Genomic DNA, 23,340 nt, shown 5'->3' on the forward strand with positions numbered 1-23,340 from the left:
AATAATTTTAATACTGCTGCATGTTGAGCCCAAAATTACAGCCTTTCTTCCACAATACCTTTTTTTGTCAAGTTGAACTCCTTCCATTTCTTGAAGAGTTCGAAACTAATGTCCGGGTAGAAAAATATTTTTTGTCCCTTGTATTCCAGTGGCCATTTATTTTCTTTACTTTATCCTTTGCCCACTCCAATATTTTCTCTCTCATTGTGTGACTTAGTAACTTTATTAATTTGGAGCGCAGTCTTTGGTTTGGTTATTATTTTGATGCCAATGCTCTGTGGGCTCTTTCGATTTCTATTTCCTCTTGTAATTCTTCCATCTCCAAGACTTGTTGGATCCATCTTTTTATAAATCCCTTTATGTCCGTCCCTTTGCTTTCTTGCATGCCCACTATTTTTATATTGTTGCGTTTGCTATAATTCTCCAAAAACACATCAATTTTTTGAATGAACAAATCTTGCCTCTCTATCTTTCAGCTTTTTCTTTTTGTTCATTCATCTGTTTCCACCATTGCCCCTCTTTCTTCCATTTCATCTGTTCTTTTTCCTATCTCTGCTATGGCCAGCTCCATTCTCTGTATTCTGTCTTCTGCCTTTTCCATTTTTTTATTGTATTGAATTCTTTTGTTAAAATGTCTTTTAATATCCTCATTTGCTCATCAAAATAATCCCTATCTATTAACTGCTTATCTTTTTTACCTTCTTTCCCGTGGTAGGTCTTTGTCTTCCTCTTCTTCCATCTCTGGCTCCTTCTCTTGTCTTTTTAGCGTCTCCTCTTCCCTCGATGTCGCTTGCCCAACTCCCTCTGCTACTTTGGCCGCAATCCCGCGGCTGGGCCTCTCTCCCCTCGGCGTCTTCTCTGTTAGGTGCACTGCGCATGCACTAGGAGGCGCACATGCACAGTTGCGTTTCTTTTTCTGGCTCAGTCAGCCATTTTTGCAGTCCGCTCCGGGAGAGGTTGCCACTCTGCTGGGCGCCTGCCAGCTTTGGGGCCAGATGATTTTCCCATGTACAGGTAAAGCTTACCTCTTTTCTTTCCAGTGTTTTTCTTTCTTCTTTGTCTGTCGCTCTGATCTTTTGATCTTTTTTGGCGCCATCTCCTGGGCCTTCTTGGTTTCTTTATCTTTCAGCTCCTCTGTTTTCTTTGTTTAGCTTCGTTTTTTCCTTTTCTCTGTGGAGGGCTGGTTGCGTTTGCGTCTTCCTCATTTGAAGAATTTTAGAAAGCAGCTCAATTGAGATTTATAAATATATTGTTTAATTTAGATGATATTCCAGCTTGGGTTTCTGTTGAATTTAATGCAATAGGGAATGTGGATCCCCAAGATTTTATTTACAAATGGAATCCTAAGCTGTTATTTGGAAGTGGGGAATCATCTATTTTGAAATATTTTGATTGAGTTGATAATGAAATTGGCATGAAAGGTTTAATATCAAGAAAAACACCTCTAGAAGATTTGGAGATAGAGGGTATTAAGAGGATAGTTTTGAGAATGTGAGATTTATATATTTGAAATAATTATTTTGTTATTACCAAGTTAAAGCTTTTTTATCTGGCAAAATAAGTCTTACTTTGACGTTACCTAATCAAAGTGAATGAGAATAACTGATTTGTAATCCTACTGGAAATAAATTTATTTCAGTAATGTATAACTTACTTCAAAGTAAGGCCCCCAAAACTGGGGTACATAAATCTAGATTAAGATGGGAAATAGATTTAAATACTCAAATAAGCATAAGGGCCTGGATGGAATAGTACGACTAAACTTATAGATGTAAGATATAGGTTTGAGAGAGATAATGGAATATGGGAAGTTAATCAATTGCTAAATAGGAATGAATTAGGATGGGGTGAAGGGATAATGGAATAAGGGAAGTCAAGCAAGTGCTAAATAGGAATGAATTATGATGGGTTGAATAAGGGTGGAGTAAGAATGGAGTGTGAGGAAGGATTAAGCAAGTATAATAGAATAGAGATAGATTTAGCAAGTCCAGGGGGTTGAGATTTCTGAATAAGAACAAAGACGACACTTTCTGGTAAACAAGTTTACACACAGAAAGGCACAAACTGCACGTAGGCAGAATTACCTAATGCTAAACCAATCCAGGAGGCAGAAGAATGTTAAGGGGGAAGGTACCTCTGTACTGAAATAGAATGTATAAAAAGTTGGGTAAGCCCCAGTATGTGTGTGTATTCCCAGGGTAAGGGGAAGCACCCAACTTTGCACTGTTGTAAAATAAATGTTCTTTGTTCTCAATTTTTGTCTCGAGTGAAATCTGTGAAGGTACCTCTACTTCTCACAACTTGGGGTCTCGTCTGGGATCCCACTCCCTCCACTGACAGAGTGCCTGACGACGGGGGTAGGTGCACCCCGGCTGATTCAGCTGGACTCCCAGGCGACGGGTAGCTGGTCAGTGGATGAAGCGAGTGATATCCGAGAAGAGGCATTGAGAACAAACGACGGGAGGACGTTAAAGAAGCGTGCGAGGAATAGCTACTGGATTCCGGTAAGAGGAATTTCATTTTCCTGCCAATATGGGAGGAGGAAGTAGCAAGGGAAAAAGTCCTTAAGAAGGATGGGAGGATAAATTACCAAAACATAGTCCGTTAGGGCTAATGTTATCCAATTGGAGTGCGGGGAAAACCCGTGGGAAGGATAAGCAGACCATGGTCAGGTATTGTTGTCGGGAATGGGTTAAGAATCTGATAAAAGGGAGTTCAGTATATTGGCCAAAGTTCGGATCCGACGAGGGCTGGATGTGTCAGGCATTGAACATCTGGCTCTACCAAAATCAAGGAGACAATACCAGGAGTAGGGAATATGCAGCCTGTTGGCTTAGTGAATCGTTTAATCAGATGATATTGGACGAGAAGAAAGATACAAATAAGAAGCATGAGGAACCTTCTGGCCCCGAAATAAAGGGATGGGATGTGTTACATTCCCTTCCTCCACCTTATGTTTCCCCTGTGCCAGCTCCCATTCCCCTTTTCCCCCTATGTTTTACCCTTCTTTACCTTCCCCTCCTCCTCCACAGTTAAAGAAAGGAGAAAGTAGGAGTGGTATGAGGACTCGCTCACAGAGTGCAAGATTACCGCCTCAATTGACACGAGAGGGAGGAGACTTTGATTGTGAGGGTCATTCAGAAGAACAGTGTGAGGCCCTTCGTGAGGAAGGGGCCAGACTCTTTGATTTGTCTCCCAGAGGGCAGGAACTTAACCATCATAGAGGAGGAGATAAGCCAGAAACTAACTGGATGAGACCTTTACGAGAGGTTCCCTTGGGAGGGGATGCAGGGGGTCTCGGATTTGTGAATGTGCCTTTGACTAGTACTGAGGTGCGCAATTTTAAGAAGGAAATGACCTCTGATAGAAGACCCTCAGGGATGTGCAGAAAAATTAGATCAATTTTTGGGACCTAATATATATATACCTGGGATGAATTAATGTCTATCTTTAAGACTCTATTTACTTTGGATGAGCGTGGAATGATCCGCCAGGCAGGGATCAGAGTCTGGGATAGGGAACACCGGGGGGGGGGGGGCAGAGGCGATACCTGGAGAAGCTAAATTTCCCGTGGTAAACCCAAATTGGGATAAGACTACTAATGATGGTCGCACGCGAATGGATGAGTACAGGGTTAATCTAATAAAAGGAATGAAGGAGTCTGTTCCAAAAGGACAGAACTTTAAGAAGGCATTTGAGGTTCCCCAAGGTCCCGAGGAGACCCCTCTCTGCATTTTTGACTAGATTACATGCGGCCATCCAGCAATATGGGGGGTTGGATATAGAATCCCCAGCAGGCGAACAGTTGGTCTTGACGGGTTTTGTTACTAATTCAGCTTTAGATATCAGGAAGAAATTACAAAAAACAGAGAATTGGCATGAACAGGGCCTATCACAGCTTTTGCAGTTCGCACAAAGGGCATACATCCAGAGGTCTGAAGAAAAACAGAAAGGAAAGGCTAAAATTTTGATGCAGGCAGCAAAGGAAGTTGTGGATGGAAAGCAAGGAAGTGTTAGGAGCCGTGTGTTGGCTCCTGGATGTTGGGAGGAGCGCCGGGAGGGGGGAAGTAGAGACCAGGACAGAGTTATGGGTAGAGGAGGATTCCGGGGATGGCGACCGTTCCCGGGTCCCTGTGGAGACCCTGGCAGAAATTGGGAAACAGGAGCATTGGTATGCTATTATTGTAAAAAGGAGGGACACTTTAAGAGGGAATGCCCGATGCGGGCCAGGGAGACGCAATCTTATGCATTGATGGAGGAAGATTATGAATAGGGGTGTCACGGTTCTCAGCTAATGCACACCATGGGGCTGCACGGAGAATGTTTGGTGCCCCGATGTTAGTTCATACCTCTCACACAGTCTGCACCATTCTCTTACAACTTGCCAGAAGGTGGCTTACTGATTCTAGAATTTTAAAGTATGAAGCGATTCTCATGGATAAGGATGATTTGACACTGAATATGAACAAAGAACAGAATCCAGCCGCCTTCTTGGTTTCTCCAGATTCTGATACTGTCCCCATTGATTTAGAGCATGTATGTTTAGAAGTGATCGATTTACAGACAAAAATTAGAGATGATTTAAGTGATGAACCTTTACGGGAGGGTGAAAGATGGTTTATTGATGGACCTTCCCGCTGCATTGACGGCATTCGTTATAGCGGGTATAGTGTAGTGGATGGGAAAGGAGGAGTTGTGACTGAAGCCGGTCGTCTTCCCGGTCATTGGTCGGCCCAATCCTGTGAATTGTATGCCCTCTGTAGAGCTCTCCAGGGTTTAGAGGGAAAGGTGGGCATACTGACTCCAAATATGCTTTTGGTGTAGTACACATCTTCAGAAAGATTTGGAAAGAGCAGGGAATGATAACCGGGAAAGGACAAAAGTTGATCCATGAGAACTTAATTTTTCAATCCTTAGATGCTCTTATGTTACCTGAGGAGATAGCTGTAGTTCATGTACGAGGCCATCAAATTATTGACAGTCCTGAAGCCCAGGGTAACAGATGGGTAGATGAAGCTGCCAAACAGGCTGCACTAACAAAAATAATAGAGATGCAGCTGTTACTCTCCATCCCACATGAGATTCAAAAGACTCCCATCTTCTCATAGGAGGAGGAGATTTATATGAAACACCAGGGAATGCGTCAAACTGCAGATGGGTTATGGTGGACGGCAGAGGGATGTCAAGTCCTGAATAAAGCCTTGGCTCGTCAGATTATTGATCAGCTCCACCAGCAGACACACTGGGGAAACGCAGGCACTGGTTGATGCCTTTGTACGGTCCTTTAATTGTTCTGGAATATACACCTTAGCCAAACAGAGTACTCAGGGATGTCCAATTTGTCAGCGAGTGAATAAGAAAGTAATGCGCTATGTAAGACCTGGGGGTCGCGATATAGCCGTACGCCCGTTTCAACAAATACAGATTGACTTCACAAAATTGCCCAAGATAGGGGTCTAATGGTCAATCATTTTACTCGATGGGTTGAAGTTTTCCCGACCCCTAACGATCATGCTAACACCGTTATTCGGATATTACTAGAGGCTATTATTCCACGTTACGGTATTGTGCAAACTATTGATTCAGATCGAGGTACACATTTTACCTCTCAGGTACTCCAGGGGGTGTGTAAAATCTTGGGAATAGATTGGCAGTTATATGCCCCATGGCACCCCCAGAGTTCAGGCCGAGTCGAGCGGATGAATCAGACCCTGAAAAACCAACTCACTCGACTTCATGAGGAAACTGGCCTCTCCTGGATTAAATGCTTACCCTTAGCTTTAATCAGGATCCGCACAGCTCCTCGTAAGGACCTTGCTGTCTCACCATATGAAATGATGTTTGGTCTTCCTTACATGGGATTCCACACCGATTCCCCTACCCCTGAGGTTAATGACCAATATATATCTAAATATTTACAGGGACTTTCTACTTCTTTATATGACTTAAGACAGAAGGGTTTATTAGCTCAAAACCCACCTCTGGACTATCCTATTCATTCCATTAAAGCTGGTGATTGGGTATATGTAAAAGCATGGCAAGACCATAAACTAGGACCTACATGGGACGGCCCTTATGTGTACTTTTGATTACAGACACTGTAGTACGAACAAAAGAAAAGGGATGGACTCACGTACAATGCGTTAAGTGTGCTAATCCACAGACTAAGGACGTTGATAATATCCCCTCCATCTGGCATGTAGTTTTGCATCCTTCTGGTCTGAAAGTTACGCTCCGCCGACAAAAATTGTTGTAATGTTATTTTTATTATTTGCTGTATTGTTTTCCTGCTGGTTCCCAATTTTTGGGAAACCATCCAATTGTACACAATGTATTAAGTCCTCCTGGAATAGGGGCAGCAGAGGTGATAGTTACTTTGAAGAATGGACAAGCTTACCTTTAGAATGCAGACGGGCCACGGGTATAGAGTGTATTCACAGTGGGGTACCTCATTTATTGTGGTTTAATTTAGGATCCCAACATGGACCAGGGAAGCAGAAATGTCCTAGGGGAGTTGATTGGGTTTCTGTCCCGGCCTCTAAGAGTATTAAAAAGACAAGTCCAAAGAATATGGTACAAAGGAGATGGTGGGAGAATTATAAGCAAAATATTAGTCAGGGCTATACCTGGAGTAGGAATAAAGGGGATATATATATGCTAATGCTCGCAGACAGGCTGCTACTCACCAGTTAGGTGACAATAAATGGGTAGATTTAAGTCAACGAACAGCTGACTTGGTGGGGTTGAAGAATTGTTGGATATGCGGAGGGCCAACTAAAGATGGTACCTGGCCCCTGGCAAGGTGAGCCTTTGGATATATGGGAACTTCTACACTTTAATGCTACAACGAATGAAATTGAACGCCCCCCCCCCCCAAACTTGGCATCTTGTAAATCACCCACTGGGTCACGAATGCGTTCGGAAGGCTGAAGGCCGTCACTATAAGGGGGATTCCAGTTGTAAACGGCTTAAGCTGCTCAAGAATACTACAGCCCTTTGGCATCCTGCAACCTCTACGTGGTATTTCTCTCTGGAAAAAGATTCGGATTGTGTGCTTTATGAGAACATCAATGACACCAGTGACATATGGAACTGTTCAGGTGAAAATCCTCACTGGGGCATCCCCTCGCTTCGGCAGATCTGGAACCAGACTATCCCACATGGATAGGCCCCAGAGGGTTTATATTGGATTTGTGGGAATATGGCTTATACCTTTTTAGAACCTGATTGGAGTGGCACTTGTTGTATTGGAATCATTCAACCTCAATTTGTCTTACTGCCTTTGCATGCCGACCATCACCTTTCCACCAAGCTATATATGCACCAAATCCCACAATCTCCTCATGATACTCGTCCAAAGAGAGAACTTAAAATTGGAAATTGGGGTGAAGATTGGCCCCTTGAACGTATAATTTCATATTATGGCCCTGCTACTTGGGCTCAGGATGGTGTTGGAACCAAGGGGTTAACTAATCATAGAAAATATGCCTATGTACTATTCATTATGTATTCATTAATCCAGTACTATGTAACAATTTACTATTTACTTCAATTATACTGTTTAAGATAGACAACAGACTCGCCAAGGCAAATAGCGCCTTTGGAAGACTACACAAAAGAGAACGCTTCCACCAGTGTTGTCTCCGCTCCATCCTCAACATTCATTGGAGCGACTTCATCACCAACGTCGAAGTACTTGAGATGGCAGAGGCCAATAGCATCAAATCCACGCTGCTGAAGATCCAACTACGCTGGGTAGGTCACGTCTCCAGAATGGAGGACCATCGCCTTCCCAAGATCGTGTTATATGGCGAGCTCTCCACTGGCCACCGAGACAGAGGTATACCAAAGAAGAGGTACAAGGACTGCCTAAAGAAATCTCTTGGTGCCTGCCACATTGACCTCTGCCAGTGGGCTGATATCGCCTCAAACCGTGCATCTTGGCGCCTCACAGTTCAGCGGGCAGCAACCTCCTTTGAAGAAGACCGCAGAGCCCACCTCACTGACAAAAGACAAAGGAGGAATAACCCAACACCCAACCCCAACCAACCAATTTTCCCTTGCAACCGCTGTAACCGTGTCTGCCTGTCCCGCATCGGACTTGTCAGCCACAAATAAGCCTGCAGCTGACGTGGACATTACCCCTCCATTAATCTTCGGCTGCGAAGCCAAGCCAAAGAAAGAACTGTTTAAGGGAAATAGGAATGCAATTAAGTAACAGGCACAGTATGTAGCAAAGTTGGCTGATTATAGTACGTGTAGAATTTGCTGTCTCCAAACACAAAAGAGAGAAAATGTATGAACCAATTTAGTAGGAATGCTAAGACATGAGGAGGTGTTGAGTAGAACAGAAGACTATGGCCAGACGAGAAGAAAGAAACAATTAGAAATATATGGGGTATGAACTGATTTCTGATCAAGACAATAGGATGTTCTGGCCTTGAGTATTAAGATGGGAGGTCTACACCCTAGATAACTGCAGAGCAGGAAATTGCTTGAGATAAATCTTATGCAAGGAATCTAGCAAAGAAAGCCAACTTTTGTTCAGTGTAATAATGTTGATCTATATAAACAGAAGAGACTGGACAGTAGGAGTCAGTCTTGGGGAATAGCTCACTGAGCGGGTGACCTATGAACTAACGACTGAACCAGAGCTCTGTTAAGCTTTATTCTTGTGCTGTGCAATAAACTGATTGTTAAACTGAATACCTTCCCCTATCACTTCATTCAACGAGCACGCTGGACTCAGACGACACGTAGACTAAATTGAGGGTAGGTAAAGCCAGAGTCCGACAATTTGGTGACCCCGACGTGATGAAGATGGAGAAGTGACGGAAGAGAAAGAGACGAAACAATGGTCGATTATGGTGTGGTGATAACAACAAGTGGCCACTCAACAAAAGGAGGTAACCAGACCCCTGTTTAAATGAAGTTCTGCTATTGGCAATGATAAAATTGTGTGTTGTCACCACTCTGCAAAAGTCCTAGTAGAAGCCAATGAATAAAGTTTAAAAAATCTGGGGGTTAGAGTCCCCTGGAGATACTGGGGGTTAGAGTCCCCTGAAAATCCGGGGGTTAGAGTCCCCTGGAGAAAAACGGGGGTTAAAGTCCCCTGGAAAAATGGGGGTTAGAGTCCCCTGGAAAAAACGGGGGTTAGAGTCCCCTGGAAAAATGGGGGTTAGAGACCCCTGGAGAAAAACAGGGGTTAGAGTCCCCTGGAAAAATGGGGGTTAGAGTCCCCTGGAAAAATGGGGATTAGAGTCTCCTGGAAAAACAGGGGTTAGGGTCCCCTGGAAAAACGGGGGTTAGAGACCCCTGGAAAAAAAGGGGGTTAGAGTCCCCTGGAAAAATGGGGGTTAGAGTCCCCTGGAAAAACTTTTTTAAAAGTCTCTTACCAGGGTCTGCGGGGAGGAGTCAGCGTCAGAGGCGGCCATTGGTCGAGCCAGCGTACAGGAGAGTGTGACGGGAAGGTAAGGTCTTTTTAAAGACTCTTACTGGGGACAGAGCTTAGCAGTAGGGAGAGGAGAGGAGAGGAGAGAGGAGAAGGACAGAAAAGAAAAGAGTCCGGGGCAGGTAAGAAAACTTTTTTAAAAGTCTCTTACCAGGGTCTGCGGGGAGGAGTCGGCGTCGGAGGCGGCCATTGGTCGAGCCAGCGTACAGGAGAGTGTGAAGGGGTTAATTGGTAAAAGGCCAATAAATAAGAGGGACAGCGAGTGGCCCAGCGAGTGAGTGGCCCAGTGAAGGAGTGGGACTTCCAGGCTTTGGCTCATCAGCCCAGTGAAGGAGTGGGACTTCCAGGCTTTGGCTCATCAGCCCAGTGAAGGAGTGGGACTTCCAGGCTTTGGCTCATCAGCCCAGTGAAGGAGAGGGACTTCCAGGCTTTGGCTCATCAGCCCAGTGAAGGAGTGGGACTTCCAGGCTTTGGCTCATCAGGCTTCGGCGAAAGCAGGCGGAGAGAAAGCTAAGATAGTCTTCATTACTTCTTCATTGGGGTAAGGGATGAGTGTTAAGGCTGTGTGTTGTCGGGAGTGCCGGATGTGGGAGGTCCTGGAGTCTTCCAGACTCCCGGATGTCCATATCTGCACTAGGTGTGTCGAGCTGCAGATTGTCAGGGACCGTGTTAGGGAACTAGAGCTGCAGCTCGATGACCTCAGGCTGGTTAGGGAAACAGAGGTAGTCATAGACAGGAGTTACAGCCAGGTGGTCACGCCAGGGCCACGGGAGGATGAAAGGTGGGTAACTGTTAGGAGAGGGACAAAAGAACGTAAGGTGCCAGAGACGAGCCCTGTGAATGTAACCCTCAGCAATAAGTACGCCTCTTTGAGTACTGTTGAGGGGGACATCAAGGTTGGGGAGAGTGACAGTGGCTATGCCTCCGGCACGACGTCGGCCCCTGTAGCTCAGAAAGGGAGGGAAAGGAAGAGGAGGGCAATAGTGGTAGGGGACTCCATAGTTAAGAGGACGGATAGGGGATTCTGCGGACGCAGCAAGGAGAACCGGATGGTGGTTTGCCTCCCTGGTGCCAGGGTCCGGGATGTTGCTGCTCGTGTCCCGGATATCCTAAAGTGGGAGGGACAGGAGCCAGAGGTCGTGGTACATGTAGGGACCAATGACATAGGGAGAATTAGAGAAGAGGTCCTAAAAAGTGAGTACAGGCAGTTAGGTAGGGAGTTAAAAAGAAGGACCGCAAAGGGGGTAATCTCTGGATTACTCCCTGTGCCACGTGACAGTGTGAATAGAAATAGAATGAGGTGGAGGATTAACACGTGGCTGAAGGTGTGGAGTAAAGGGCAGGGTTTTAAGTTTCTGGATAACTGGGACCTTTTTTGGGGGAGATGTGACCTCTACAGTAAGGACGGGTTACACTTAAATCCCAGGGGGACCAGAATCCTGGCAGAGGTATTTGCTAGGGCTACTCAGGATCCTTTAAATTAGAATGGTTGGGGGGAGGGAACAAAATAGTACAGAGCAGTAAGGAGAAGGTTAGAATGCAAACAATGAAAGTTTGTAGTAAGTATTTGAATATGGATGGGCAGGTGATAGAGAAGGGAAATGCTCTGGAAGAAGATGAAGGGCAATTGGCAGGAAAAGTAAATAATGTTGTTCTTAAAGATGAGGGAAAACAGGGATTTAAAATTGGGAAATCCCTGAAATTCATATATTTTAATGCCAGGAGTATTGTAAAAAAGGTGGATGAGCTGAAGGTGTGGATTGATACTTGGAAGTATGATGTGGTAGCGATTAGTGAGACATGGTTGAGGGAGGGATGTGATTGGCAACTGAATATCCCTGGGTTTCGTTGTTTTAGGTGTGATAGAGTCAGAGGGGCAAGAGGAGGTGGGGTTGCATTGCTTGTCAGGGAAAATATTACAGCAGTGCCTAGGAAGGATAGATTAGAGGGCACATCCACGGAGGCTATTTGGGTGTAACTGAGGAGTAGGAAAGGAGAGGTTACACTTGTAGGGGTGTATTATAGACCACCCGGAGGGGACCGAGACCTAGAGGAGCAAATCTGTAGGGAGATAGTAGATATTTGTGATAAGCACAGGGTTGTAATTATGGGAGATTTTAATTTTCCACATATAGATTGGGAAACACATTCTGTGAAAGGAATGGATGGGTTAGAGTTTGTGAAATGTGTGCAAGATAGTTTTTTACAACAATATGTAGAGGTGCCGACCAGAGAAGGAGCAGTGTTAGATCTACTGTTGGCAAATGGGATGGGTCAAGTGACGGAGGTTAGTGTTGGCGAGCACTTCGGGTCCAGTGATCATAATGCCATCAGCTTCAATGTCATTATGGAAAGAGAGAAATCAGGGCCAAGGATTGAGGTTTTTGATTGGGGAAAAGCTAGATTTGAGGAGATGCGAAAGGACTTGCAGGGTGTGCATTGGGACAATTTGTTTTATGGGCAGGATGTAGTAGAGAGATGGAAGTCTTTTAAAGATCAGATTTTGAGAGTGCAAAAGCTTTATGTTCCTGTTAGGTTAAAAGGAGGGGCAAAAGGTTTGAGAGAGCCATGGTTTTCAAGGAATATTGGAAACTTGGTTCGAAGAAAAAGGGAGGCGTACATTAGATATAAGAAGCATGGAGTTAAGGAGATGTTTGAAAGATACATTGAATGTAAGAGGAATCTTAAGAGAGGAATTAGGAAAGCTAAAAGAAGGTACGAGAAAACTAAGGCAAGCAGGGTGAAAACTAATCCAAAAGAGTTCTACAAATATGTTAATTGTAAGAGGAAAGCTAGAGACAAAATTGGTCCCTTAGAAAATCAGAGCGGAAAACTGTGTGTGGAGCCTAGAGAAATGGGGGAGATATTGAACAGTTTCTTTTCTTCGGTATTCACCAAGGAGAAGGATATTGGGAGATGTGGGATAAAAAAAGCAAATTGGGTAAATATGGGGAATATAGAGATTAGAAAAGGTGTAGTTTTAAGGCTTTTGAAGAATATAAAGGTGGATAAGTCTCCGGGACCAGACGGGATCTTCCCCAGGACATTGAGAGAAGTGAAGGAGGAAATAGCAGAGGCTCTGGCGGTAATTTTCCAAATGTCATTAGATATGGGGATAGTGCTGGAGGATTGGCGCATTGCGCATGTGGTTCCGTTATTTAAAAAGGGTTCAAGGAGGAAGCCTGGCAACTATCGGCCTGTAAGTTTGACGTCTGTGGTAGGTAAATTAATGGAGAAAATTCTTAGAGATAGTACTTATAAACATCTGGATAGACAGGGTCTGATCAGGAGCACTCAACATGGATTTGTGGGAGGAAGGTCATGTTTGACCAATCTGATTGAATTTTTTGAAGAGGTGACTAGGAATGTGGATGAGGGTAGCGCAGTGGATGTTGTCTATATGGACTTCAGTAAGGCCTTCGATAAGGTACCACATGGAAGGTTAGTTAGGAAGGTGCAGTCTTTAGGTATAAATTTTAAGATAGTCAAATGGATTGAACATTGGCTGAAAGGGAGAGGCCAGAGAGTGGTAGTGGATAATTGTCTGTCAGGTTGGAGGCCGGTGACCAGTGGTGTGCCTCAAGGATCTGTATTGGGCCCATTGTTGTTCGTTATATACATTAATGATCTAGATGATGGGGTGGTGAATTGGATTAGTAAATATGCAGACAATACTAAGATAGGTGGAATAGTGGATAATGAAGAAGGTTTTCAAGGATTTCAGAGGGATTTGGACTGCTTTGAAAAGTGGGCTGAAAAATGGCAGATGGAATTTAATGCTGATAAGTGTGAGGTGCTTCATTTTGGTAAGAAGAATCAGAATAGGACATACGTGGTAAATGGGAGAGCATTGAGGAATACAGAAGAGCAGAAAGATTTAGGAGTAACGGTACATCATTCCCTGAAGGTAGAAACTCACGTGAATAGGGTGGTGAAGAAGGCTTTTAGTATGCTGGCCTTTATCAATCATTGCATGGAATCTAGGAGTTGGGCGGTGATGTTGAGATTGTATAAGACGTTGGTGCGGCCTAATTTGGAGTTCTGTGTGCAGTTCTGGTCGCCTAATTATAGGAAGGATATAAGCAGAGTGGAGAGAGTGCAGAGAAGGTTTACCAGAATGTTGCCTGGGTTTAAGCATCTGGAGTATGGGGAGAGATTGGACAGATTGGGTCTTTATTCTTTGGAGCGTAGAAGGTTGAGAGGGGATTTGATAGAAGTATTTAAGATTATGAAAGGGATAGACAGAATGGATGTGGATAGACTATTTCCATTAAGAGGAGGAAAGATTAAAACAAGAGGACATGAGTTAAGAATTAAGGGGCAGAGGTTTAGAGGTAACATGAGGGGGAACTTCTTTACTCAGAGAGTGGTAGCTGTGTGGAATCATCTTCCGGGAGAAATAGTGGCGGCGGAGTCAATTGTATTATTTAAGAAAAGGTTGGACAGGTATATGGATGAGAAGAAGATGGAGGTTTATGGGCATTGTGCAGGGAGGTGGGACTAAAAAGGGGTGTTTGGTTCGGTGCGGACTAGAAGGGCCTAATGGCCTGTTTCCGTGCTGTAATTGTTATGTTATGTTATGTTAGGGTCCCCTGTAAAAATGGGGGTTAGGGTCCCCTGGAAAAATGGGGGTTAGAGTCCCCTGGAAAAAAAACAGGGGTTAGAGTCCCCTGGAAAAATGGGGGTTAGAGTCCCCTGGAGAAAAACAGGGGTTAGAGTCCCCTGGAAAAACGGGGATTAGAGTCGCCTGGAAAAACAGGGGTTAGGGTCCCCTAGAAAAATGGGGGTTAGAGTCCCCTGGAAAAAAAGGGGGATTAGAGTCCCCTGGATAAAAACGGGGGTTGGAGTCCCCTGGAAAAATGGGGGTTAGAGTCCCCTGGAGAAAAACGTGGATTAGAGTCCCCTGGAAAAAACAGGGGTTAGGGTCCCCTGGAAAAATGGGGGTTAGAGTCCCATAGAAAAAAACGGGGGTTAGAGTCCCCTGGAAAAAAATGGGGATTAGAGTCCCCTGGAAAAAACAGGGGTTAGAGTCCCATGGAAAAACAGGATTTAGGGTCCCCTGTAAAAATGGGGGTTAGAGTCCCCTGCAGAAAAACGGTGATTAGAGTCCCCTGGAAAAAACAGGGGTTAGAGTCCCCTGGAAAAACAGGGGTTAGGGTCCCCTTGAAAAATGGGGGTTAGAGTCCCCTGGAGAAAAATGGGGGTTAGAGTCTCCTGGAAAAACAGGGGTTAGGGTCCCCTGGAAAAATGGGGGTTAGAGTCCCTTGGAAAAAATGGGGGTGAGAGTCCCCTGGAAAAAATGGGGGTTAGAGTCCCCTGGAAAAATGGGGGTGAGAGTCCCCTGAAAAAAATGGGGGTTAGAGGCCCCCTAGAGGAATAGGGGTTAAAGTCCCCTAGTAGAGACATAGTTATAAAAGTTAAAGGTCTTGGCCATTTAGTTAACATATTGTATCAGAGTTATTCGTTTTAGTATTGCATAAGAGTTATTTGGTTGAGTATTGTGTTAAGTTTTTCTTTTGTGGTCACGAGAAAGCGTGAAGATTCACGCAAGGTTGAAGGGCAGCGAAATTGTACCAGGTGAGAGATTCATTGAATTATGAGGTCTGAAGGAAAAAAGATAGGAACGAAAGATGGAAGGAGAATTAGGGGAATGTCAGGAGTATGGGGGATGTGTAAGGATTCCTCCATCTATGAACCAGCAGTGGGAAAAAACAAGGAGTCAATTAATGGGAGGACTACTGAAGGGAGAGGAAGTAAAGGCTATGAAACGGTACGATCAGATATGGAAAGAGCTGCAGAGTCAGGGGAAGGTGCCGCTAGGATTAGAAAAAATCAGGCTTGTATGGTATCTAGGAGAAGCCGAAAGGGAGGTGACAAAGGAGGTGCAGGAACATGAGAAAAAGGGACAAGGATCTATCTTGAATAGAAGAAAATTTAAACAGAAGGAAGCGAAGGAACAGAGGAGGGCAAATTGACTTAATATGACATTGGCTTGCATGGCTGTGGAAACAAACCTTCAGCATTCTACTAAAAAGGCATCCCCTATCCAAAAGGAGGAAAAGGGAAAGGAGGTGACAGGGGAGGTTAAGCCATCAGCCCCGCTCTATCCAAAGTAACCAGAGACGTGGCCACCATCTTATCCGATTCCCCAGATGCCAGTGATGCAGATAAATGAGGGAATAGTGAATGTCACTGAATTAGCAGGTCACGAACTCCAGGAGGCGAAGGAGAGACTTAAGAGAGTTATGCAGGAAAGGGTGGAGGAAATGAAGGAGTTAACAAAGGAAATACAGAATGATGTATGTAAAGTAAGGGAAACCAGTATGCGACTGGAAAAAACAAATGAGAGAGAGCAAGAACAGACACTTGAGAATGCCTTCTCGGTAGGAATGTCAGAGGATCACTCGATCCCCACTCCTCACAATAAACAGGAAGAAGAGGAGGCAATGAGGGAGGTGACCCAGTGAGTGTACGATGGCAGCGGGAGAGAGTTTTGGACGAGGAAAGTGAGATAGCGAGTGTAAGTATGGAGAGCGAGGATGAGGAACAGCCGGTCACTATTAGGGGAAGAACGATCACACACAAAAGACGGGGTCAGGGAAGCGCTCGCTCCCCTTCGGGATATGCGTTGCGAGGCCGGGAGGAATTACGTCTCCCAGAAAGGTTTAGACAGATGCCGCTAATTTATAAGGGACCACAAGTTGGGGAAAGGTATCAACCCTTCTCGTTCACCAATATGAATTGTGTTTTGGATAAAATGCCACCTCCTACTGAGGGAGGTGGAGTGTGGATGGAAAGGTTCTGCCAACATACGATAGCAATGGGAGACTGGAGGGCATTATTAGGCAAACAGCTTGGGCTGTGGGAAATGCAGCAGGTAGAAATGGTCGCAGGAACCACTAGGTGCCCTGATGCTGAACCATTTGCAAAACATGCTATGGCACTAGGAGGTGCAATGCAGGATAAGTTTCCCGTTCCCCCTGGTGTCATGCAGTCCCTGACCTTTTCCATTAAGGAGGATGAGGAGATCTCGACCTTTTTGGAGTCAGTGTAAGGAGAGTTGGACGGATAAAGCCGGAGTACACCCAGCCACAGGACCCTTGCAGACTACACTCTTTAGGTCTGCCGTAACGAACGGGCTGCCAGCTGTAGTCAGGGAGGCATTAGAGAATAACCCTGATATTCCTGGTTGCTCGACTGAGCAATAGGAAAAAACATTTGACCCATCACATGAAGCGTTATAGGGCTAAGTAAGAGGAGGACAAACAAATTATGGAGTTGGCACAAGTGCAACTCCTTAAGCTCCAATTGGAAGAGGCTAGGAAAAAGGCCAATGAGGCAAAAAAGAATCCCTCAAAGGGTACGAACCAGATGATTCAGCAGCCACCACAAGGGAATAATACGAATTGGCACCCGGCCCCAAATTGGGCACCGGGTCCCACCAATGGGGGCAGGACTGGAGGTCCAATGGGGGGATTCCGAGTAAGAGGGAGAGGTCGGGGTGTTCTACGAATGCTGCCAGCCGTATGTTTTGGATGTGGTCAGCCAGGACACTGGAAGAGAGACTGCCCCCTAGCATGGGGTCCTCAGGGCACTGGGGGAAGGGGATATGGACCACCACAATATGAGCCTTGGGTCCAGCCCCAGAGATCGTCAGTGCCACCCCCGGTACATCAGGCACCCCATGCGGCTCTCGCTCCGACGAGACAATTCCCATTGCTGATGGAGGAGGAACAATGTTACCAGCAGTGATGGGGCCCGAGCATCCAAAAGCAGGTTAGGTTGGCAGACCCCTTCCTGCAGATTAAAGTGATGGACATGGAAGTATCCTTTTTAGTAGATACGGGTGCAGATTTTCAACACTTACCGGCGCTGAGTTTCAATCTAAAAAAATCATCCTCTAGCGTCCAGTTGATAGGGTTCTTGGATACACCAGAAAATCTGCCATTTTCTACACCACTAGTCACTTCTGTGGCAGGACAGACTTTCACACATCAATATATTCTGTCGACAATGTGCCCTACTAATCTTTTGGGCAGAGAACTGCTGGTCAGGTGTGGAGCATCAATCCTTTGCGGACCTAGCGGAATAGAGGCCACCTTTCCAAATGGATATTCAATGAACTGTTCATTAACTACGCTTCGTTCCAGTTCTCAGATGTTGTTGTCAGCCGTTGGAGGATCTGCGTCTGAGGGACTATGGGCTGACATTTACTGGGGACTGCTATAACCGGAGAACCCCACAGAAGGGATGGCTGCTAAAGCTTTATAATCAATGGAAGTCGTGGATCCAGACGTTACACCCGTATACCCCTCCCTCGGACCCCCTCCATGTTACCCCCTTTTACGATAGAGATGGGGATGAAATTTATCACCATGCCTTTTATGAAGAGGTAGAGGGCATAGAATGGGAGATTAATTCGGACTACATAGTGTTAGGAAAGGAGGGAGTGGCCGCTACGGTTGCACTGACATCTGAGCAGCTGGAGTGGTATGTGATGGCCAGTGAGGCCATTCCTCATGTCACTCTTACAATTGGCACTAATCACCAGGCAAAAGATTTGGGACCGATGTGTCGGAACTTGATGTCCTTGAAGGACTGGTCCGATACTCAAATACCGACAGTGCAGTTTTCTCCATCTGGTCAGGTGTACAGGATTTTGTACCCTTCAAATGATCGGGTCCTCCTTGAGCATAGACAGATTGAACGTTTTCATGGTAGAGAAAAGATGGATCATCCCGACCCTGCCCCTATGTTAGATTCTCTCCCTGAGGACCTTTGGTCAGTGGGAACAGCAGACGTGGGTTTTTGCCAGCAGGTTGATCCCATAACCTTTGAACTTTCAGATTATACTCCCATTTGGCAGACACAGTATCCCCATAAACCCGAGGCTGAGGTGGGTCTGGCAGATACCATTGATGGCCTAATGTATTCAGGAGTGTTGGAGCATTCATGTTCGAGTTGGAATACACCCATCTTACCTGTTCCAAAACAGGACACGGGCAAATATTAACACATGTTTTAAATATTAACACAAAGAAATGTAGAAAAAAAGGTTGTTGAACAGCAGTGTGTGTGCCTTTCTGAAGGAAACCTGCTCTTGTAAGAACGATGAATGAAAAGGTTATATCGCTTCACCTATTGACTTCAAAATTATTCAATCAGTGAGCTGTGTTTCTCACACAAGTTAGAGTGGGACATTTATTTAAGTGCTGGGAAAATTGGGGCTGGGGCCAACTTTTATACACTGGATAAGGGTGTTTTACCGTGCACCCAAGGCTAAGATTGTGACCAATGGATAAATGACCCCAGCCTTCCCACTGATAAGATCAAGTAGACAGGGGTGCCTGTTATCTCCAGCTCAGTTTGTTTGAGCCATGGGGCCATCAGCCAAGGTCATGTGCCAGGATCCAGTCATTAAAATTTTCACAACAGGCCAGGAAGAGCATAAAATCAATTTATTTGCTGAGATGTTCTGATAGATCTGCCAGACCGGACACACTCGTGGCCCAAGCTGTGCTCCACTCTAGAGGACAATGGGGAGATCTTTATGTATAAGATCAATTGGGATAAATACAAAATCATGTCACTTATGAAGGGAGATTACAGTCAATGTCAATGTCAAGAAAATAGTCAATTAAAGTGGCCGCAAAATGGAATCAAATATCAAGGAGTTAGAAGAGATAACAACTCAGGTATCTTATACAAGTTGAACTATCCCCCCCCCCCCCTCCTTTGCTTGGGAAAATTGAGGAGGATTTAAATAGCTGGATGTCCCTGGCCATTACACTAGTGGTGTCACAAAGAGGGGAGGTGACACAGATGGGGAGATGATGTCACAGAGTGGGGCAACTGCTGCTGTGTTGCCATAGCTGAGCTGCACCAGGACAGAGCAGCACAAGTAGGATGTCTCTACTGGAAGGGCAATGAGGCCCGCATGTGGGAACATCCCAGGGACCCTCTCTGATCAACGGCGTTATGTTTGGATGCGCCCCGCACCCATGGGTGAGATAAAGATCCTGTCAGCGGCTCCCCTACTGGGACAGAGCCTCCTCCAGCACCATCCTTCACCCGGTGTGAGCGGAGAGAATGGAGGCCACATTTAACACCCTCTCCCCATCCTGAATGCAAGGCGCTTTCTTGGCAGCTGAGAGAGAGCAGTGGGGTGGGCAGGGATACAGGGAAGGGGTTTGTAGTGGAGGGTAGAACGAAAGTATGCGGGTGTACCACAGGCAGAGGGTGATTGGATCAGAGGTAGGGTTGAGCTGGAGGGCTGGGGTGGGAGGGGATGGAAGGCACTGGGGGAACCGGGAGTGTGGTATTGGGTGAGAGATGAGAAAGGGTAGAGGAATCGGCGCAGGTCATGGGTGAGGTATCGTGGGGAGAGCAGATGTCGGGAGTGGGAGGGAAGGTAGCCCTTCCAACAGGAATGGTAAAGAGCTCTCCCCACCCCCCAGAATGGGATCTCTCCCCTCCCCCCAGAATAGGATCTCTCCCACTGAGAGACAGAACTGCCCTTTCACACCCCACAACACTGGATTATAGAACCTGTTCCATCTTTTCCCACCCCCACCAACGAACCCAGATCAAGGTGCTGGAAAACATTGCTGGTGTGGCAGCTCAACAGGGTTGAGCGATGAAGCGAGGGGCTCCCTCCACTCCACGAGCTGTCTTGGTGACAAAGTCTCGTTTGCATTGTGGAAGGTCACGGTACTGCTGAGCTTTTGGGATTGGGGAGGAGTTCAGAGTGCTCCATCTCCCTTGGAGCATGCTGGAGGCTGAGGGGTGACCTGAACTTCTTGGGGAAGGAGGGTTGTGGACAAAGGGAATGGCTGTGAACCCCCAGGTAGGTGGTTCTGCTTAGAGAGAAGTTTGGTATATCACAAACACTTTATTTGCTTATTATCAAGTATAAGATTTATTTGTTAGAATGTTTTGGTAGAGAGCAAGTATTGCTTGGTCAAATGAAATTTGAGAAATTTATTGTTGATAAGGGCAAAAAGGGATTTGTTTCAGAAATGTACGTTACTACAAGAAAAGATGACGAAGGTGGATATATTTAAAACATATATGCTTATATGTGCCTATATCTGTGGAGGAGTGGTCTGATATGTGTCTTGAAAGAGTTATGAAGTTAATTAATGTACAAGTTAATTAATTAGTTTGGTTTATGATAACTTTTTGCATCAGTTATATTAAACTCCTGAAAAATTGAAAAAAGATGGATTTAGTGTGTCAGATTTGTGTTTTCGATATGGTGAAAAGACAGGTACTTTCTTACATTAAGTATGGCAATGTACAAAAGTTAGGTTCTTTTGGGAAGAAATAATTAACTTTTTGTGCGGTTTATTCAAAATAGATCTATATGTCGACCCCTGGGTATGTTTATTGGGAGCTATGAATACGATAATGACAGGTTTACGATTGGAGAAACTCAAATTGCATTTATACGTCCACGGTTGGCAGTAGCTAGAAAACGTCTCGCTGTCACTTGGAAAAATGATGTTGAACTGAGTAGACAAAGATGGCAGAACAAAATTCAATCATGTATTCATTTGGAGACAATAAGGTCGTTTTTCTCTGTTTGATAATTGAAGCTTCGATGTCGATAACTGTATCCTGTTCTCTTCTGCTGCATCTTTCTGAAACATCTTCTCCAATACTGCAATTTCTTTTTCTAAATCTTGAAGTTCTGCTTTATATTGCTTCTTCATTTTTGCTGTGTAACTAATAATTTGACCCTGTAAGTATGTTTTTAAAGAATCCTATAACGTAAATTTACTTTGAACTGATCCCGCATTTGTTTCTAAAAAATACTTAATCTAATCTTTTACATACAAAATAAATTCAGGCCTTTGTAACAACATCTCATTACATCTCCAATGATAGTTAATTCCCGCCATCTCGGCAACATTACAGGAAATTAAGTTCAACGAATGGTCTGATAAAATCCTACTCTTATACTCAGCTTGTTCAATCCTACCCTGCAAATGAGCTGATACCCAAAAAAATCTATTCTTGAGAATGGCTCATGTCGTGCTGAATAAAAAGAATAATCCTTCTCGGTCGGATTCATCCGTCGCCATATTTCAACCAAATTGAAATCCCCCATCAACTCAATTATTCTTTTTGCCAATTTGGTTCTCTTCACAATTTTTGGAGACTTATCCAACAGTGTATTTGGAATGTATGTGTTTAGATGTTAAAGAAAAGTTTGATTTGTGATGAGAGATGTAAAAACATGGCACACCATCCAGCAACCTGTCATAATCGGTATTACTGTCTTTTTAAAACAAATAAGCTCTGAAGTGGGGAGGATTGAAGGGGGTGGGGTGTAGAGGGGCTGGGGAAGGAGGGCTGTAGTAGGGGTTAGTTTTAGATTTTTTTTTGATTTTGTAAAATTCTTCAATAAAATTTTCAAAATAAAGAGACTGGAAGGAACTACCAGAGGATCAATTCTGACATTTAGGTGATGTTTGGAAGGGAGTTAGAGGGAAGGATAGAGACCATCTTGGACAAATGGCCTGTTCTGTACTCTCTGGATGTGTAAATACTGCTGCTTCTGCCCCACAGGAGATAGCAATAAGGCCACAACAGTGCTGGCCACACTGGATCATGGACCCTATGGCCCCAAGGAGGTGCCCTACGCAGATGTTAAAATTTTCGGCAATGGGTCTTTCAGTGTGGTGTACCAGGCCCGGATGGTGGACAGTGGAGAGCTGATTTCTATCAAGAAGATGTTGCAGGGCAAAAGATTCAAGGTGAGCGGGAAGAGCAGTCTTTCAGAAATGGGACAGCCTGAAATTTAAATTTAGACATGCAGCACGGACACAGGTCCTTTCATCACATGAACCCCGGCAACCCAATTACACCCAATTGACCTACACCCCAGATGTGTTTTTGAAGGGTGGGAGGAAACTGGAGCAGCTGATGGAAACCCACGTAAACCCAGGAGACAGTGCCGGATTCAAACCCCGGTCGCTGGCGCTGTCACACCATTGCACTTACCGCAACACTAACTGTGCCACCTCTTGGTGGGCGGTCCTGCACCAAGACACAGTGCGACCGGACTGGCCTAGTTAGCCCACCCGGGGCTATTAATGGTACCACTAACCCCAGTTTCAAATTTGATGCTGTCTTCCAGGGAGGTTAGAACCTGTTCTGAAGGACGGTTAATCTGAACTAGAGGGAGATGATTATTCTTGCAGGAAGGTTTGCTAATGTTGCTCTGGTTGGGTGGGGGATGGGTGGTGTTTAATCTAGATTTGCAAGGAGATTGGAACCAGAGTAACAGAGCAGATAGGGGAGTGGAGGAGGGAAAATATGATGTCCAGATTGTGTCAAGTCAGAAATCAAATGGTTGTATCTGGTGGAAATGTTCTCAGGTGTATCTATTTCAATGAAAGGGGTATTGTCTGAAAGGCAGATGTTTAGAGCATGGATTGGCACATGGAATTTTGAAACTGTAGCCATTAGTAAGGCTTGGTGGGAAGAAGCCCAGTACTGGCAGCACAACGTTTCAGTGGTTTCAGAAATGGGAGGAGTGGCATTGCTCATCAGGTAAAATATTAATTCAGTGCTCAGACAGGACAGATCCTTGGTTTATGGGTGGAGCTGTTGAACGGGAAAGGGATAACCACACTCATGGGCTTGTATTATAGACTGCCCATCAGTAAATGAGAATTAGAGGAGCAAATCTGGAGAAAATAACAGATAGCTGCAGGATACATAAGGTTGGAATAGTAGATTTTAACTTTCCACATATTGACTGGGACTGATGGTTTGGAGTCTGTCAAATGTGTCCAGGAAAGTTTTTTAAATCAATAGAAAGAGGTACCAACCAGAGAGAGTGCAGTACTGGATCACCTATTGTGAAACAAGACAAGACA

The 23,340-nt window shown here is 45.0% G+C and overlaps 1 protein-coding gene across 1 annotated transcript; it reads left to right on the forward strand.

Moving 5' to 3' along the window:
* Window positions 1–19,301: 19,301 nt before the first annotated feature.
* On the forward strand, window positions 19,302–22,275 carry LOC138753927 (glycogen synthase kinase-3 beta-like). The gene is made up of 2 exons (XM_069917504.1): window positions 19,302–19,456; window positions 22,025–22,275. Exons 1-2 carry the CDS (start codon window positions 19,378–19,380, stop codon window positions 22,258–22,260), a joined length of 315 nt encoding a protein of 104 aa, XP_069773605.1. The 5' UTR covers window positions 19,302–19,377; the 3' UTR covers window positions 22,261–22,275.
* Window positions 22,276–23,340: the final 1,065 nt, after the last annotated feature.

This window comes from Narcine bancroftii, chromosome 1 (genome assembly GCF_036971445.1).
Source record: "Narcine bancroftii isolate sNarBan1 chromosome 1, sNarBan1.hap1, whole genome shotgun sequence".
Taxonomy (NCBI): Eukaryota; Metazoa; Chordata; class Chondrichthyes; order Torpediniformes; family Narcinidae; genus Narcine; species Narcine bancroftii.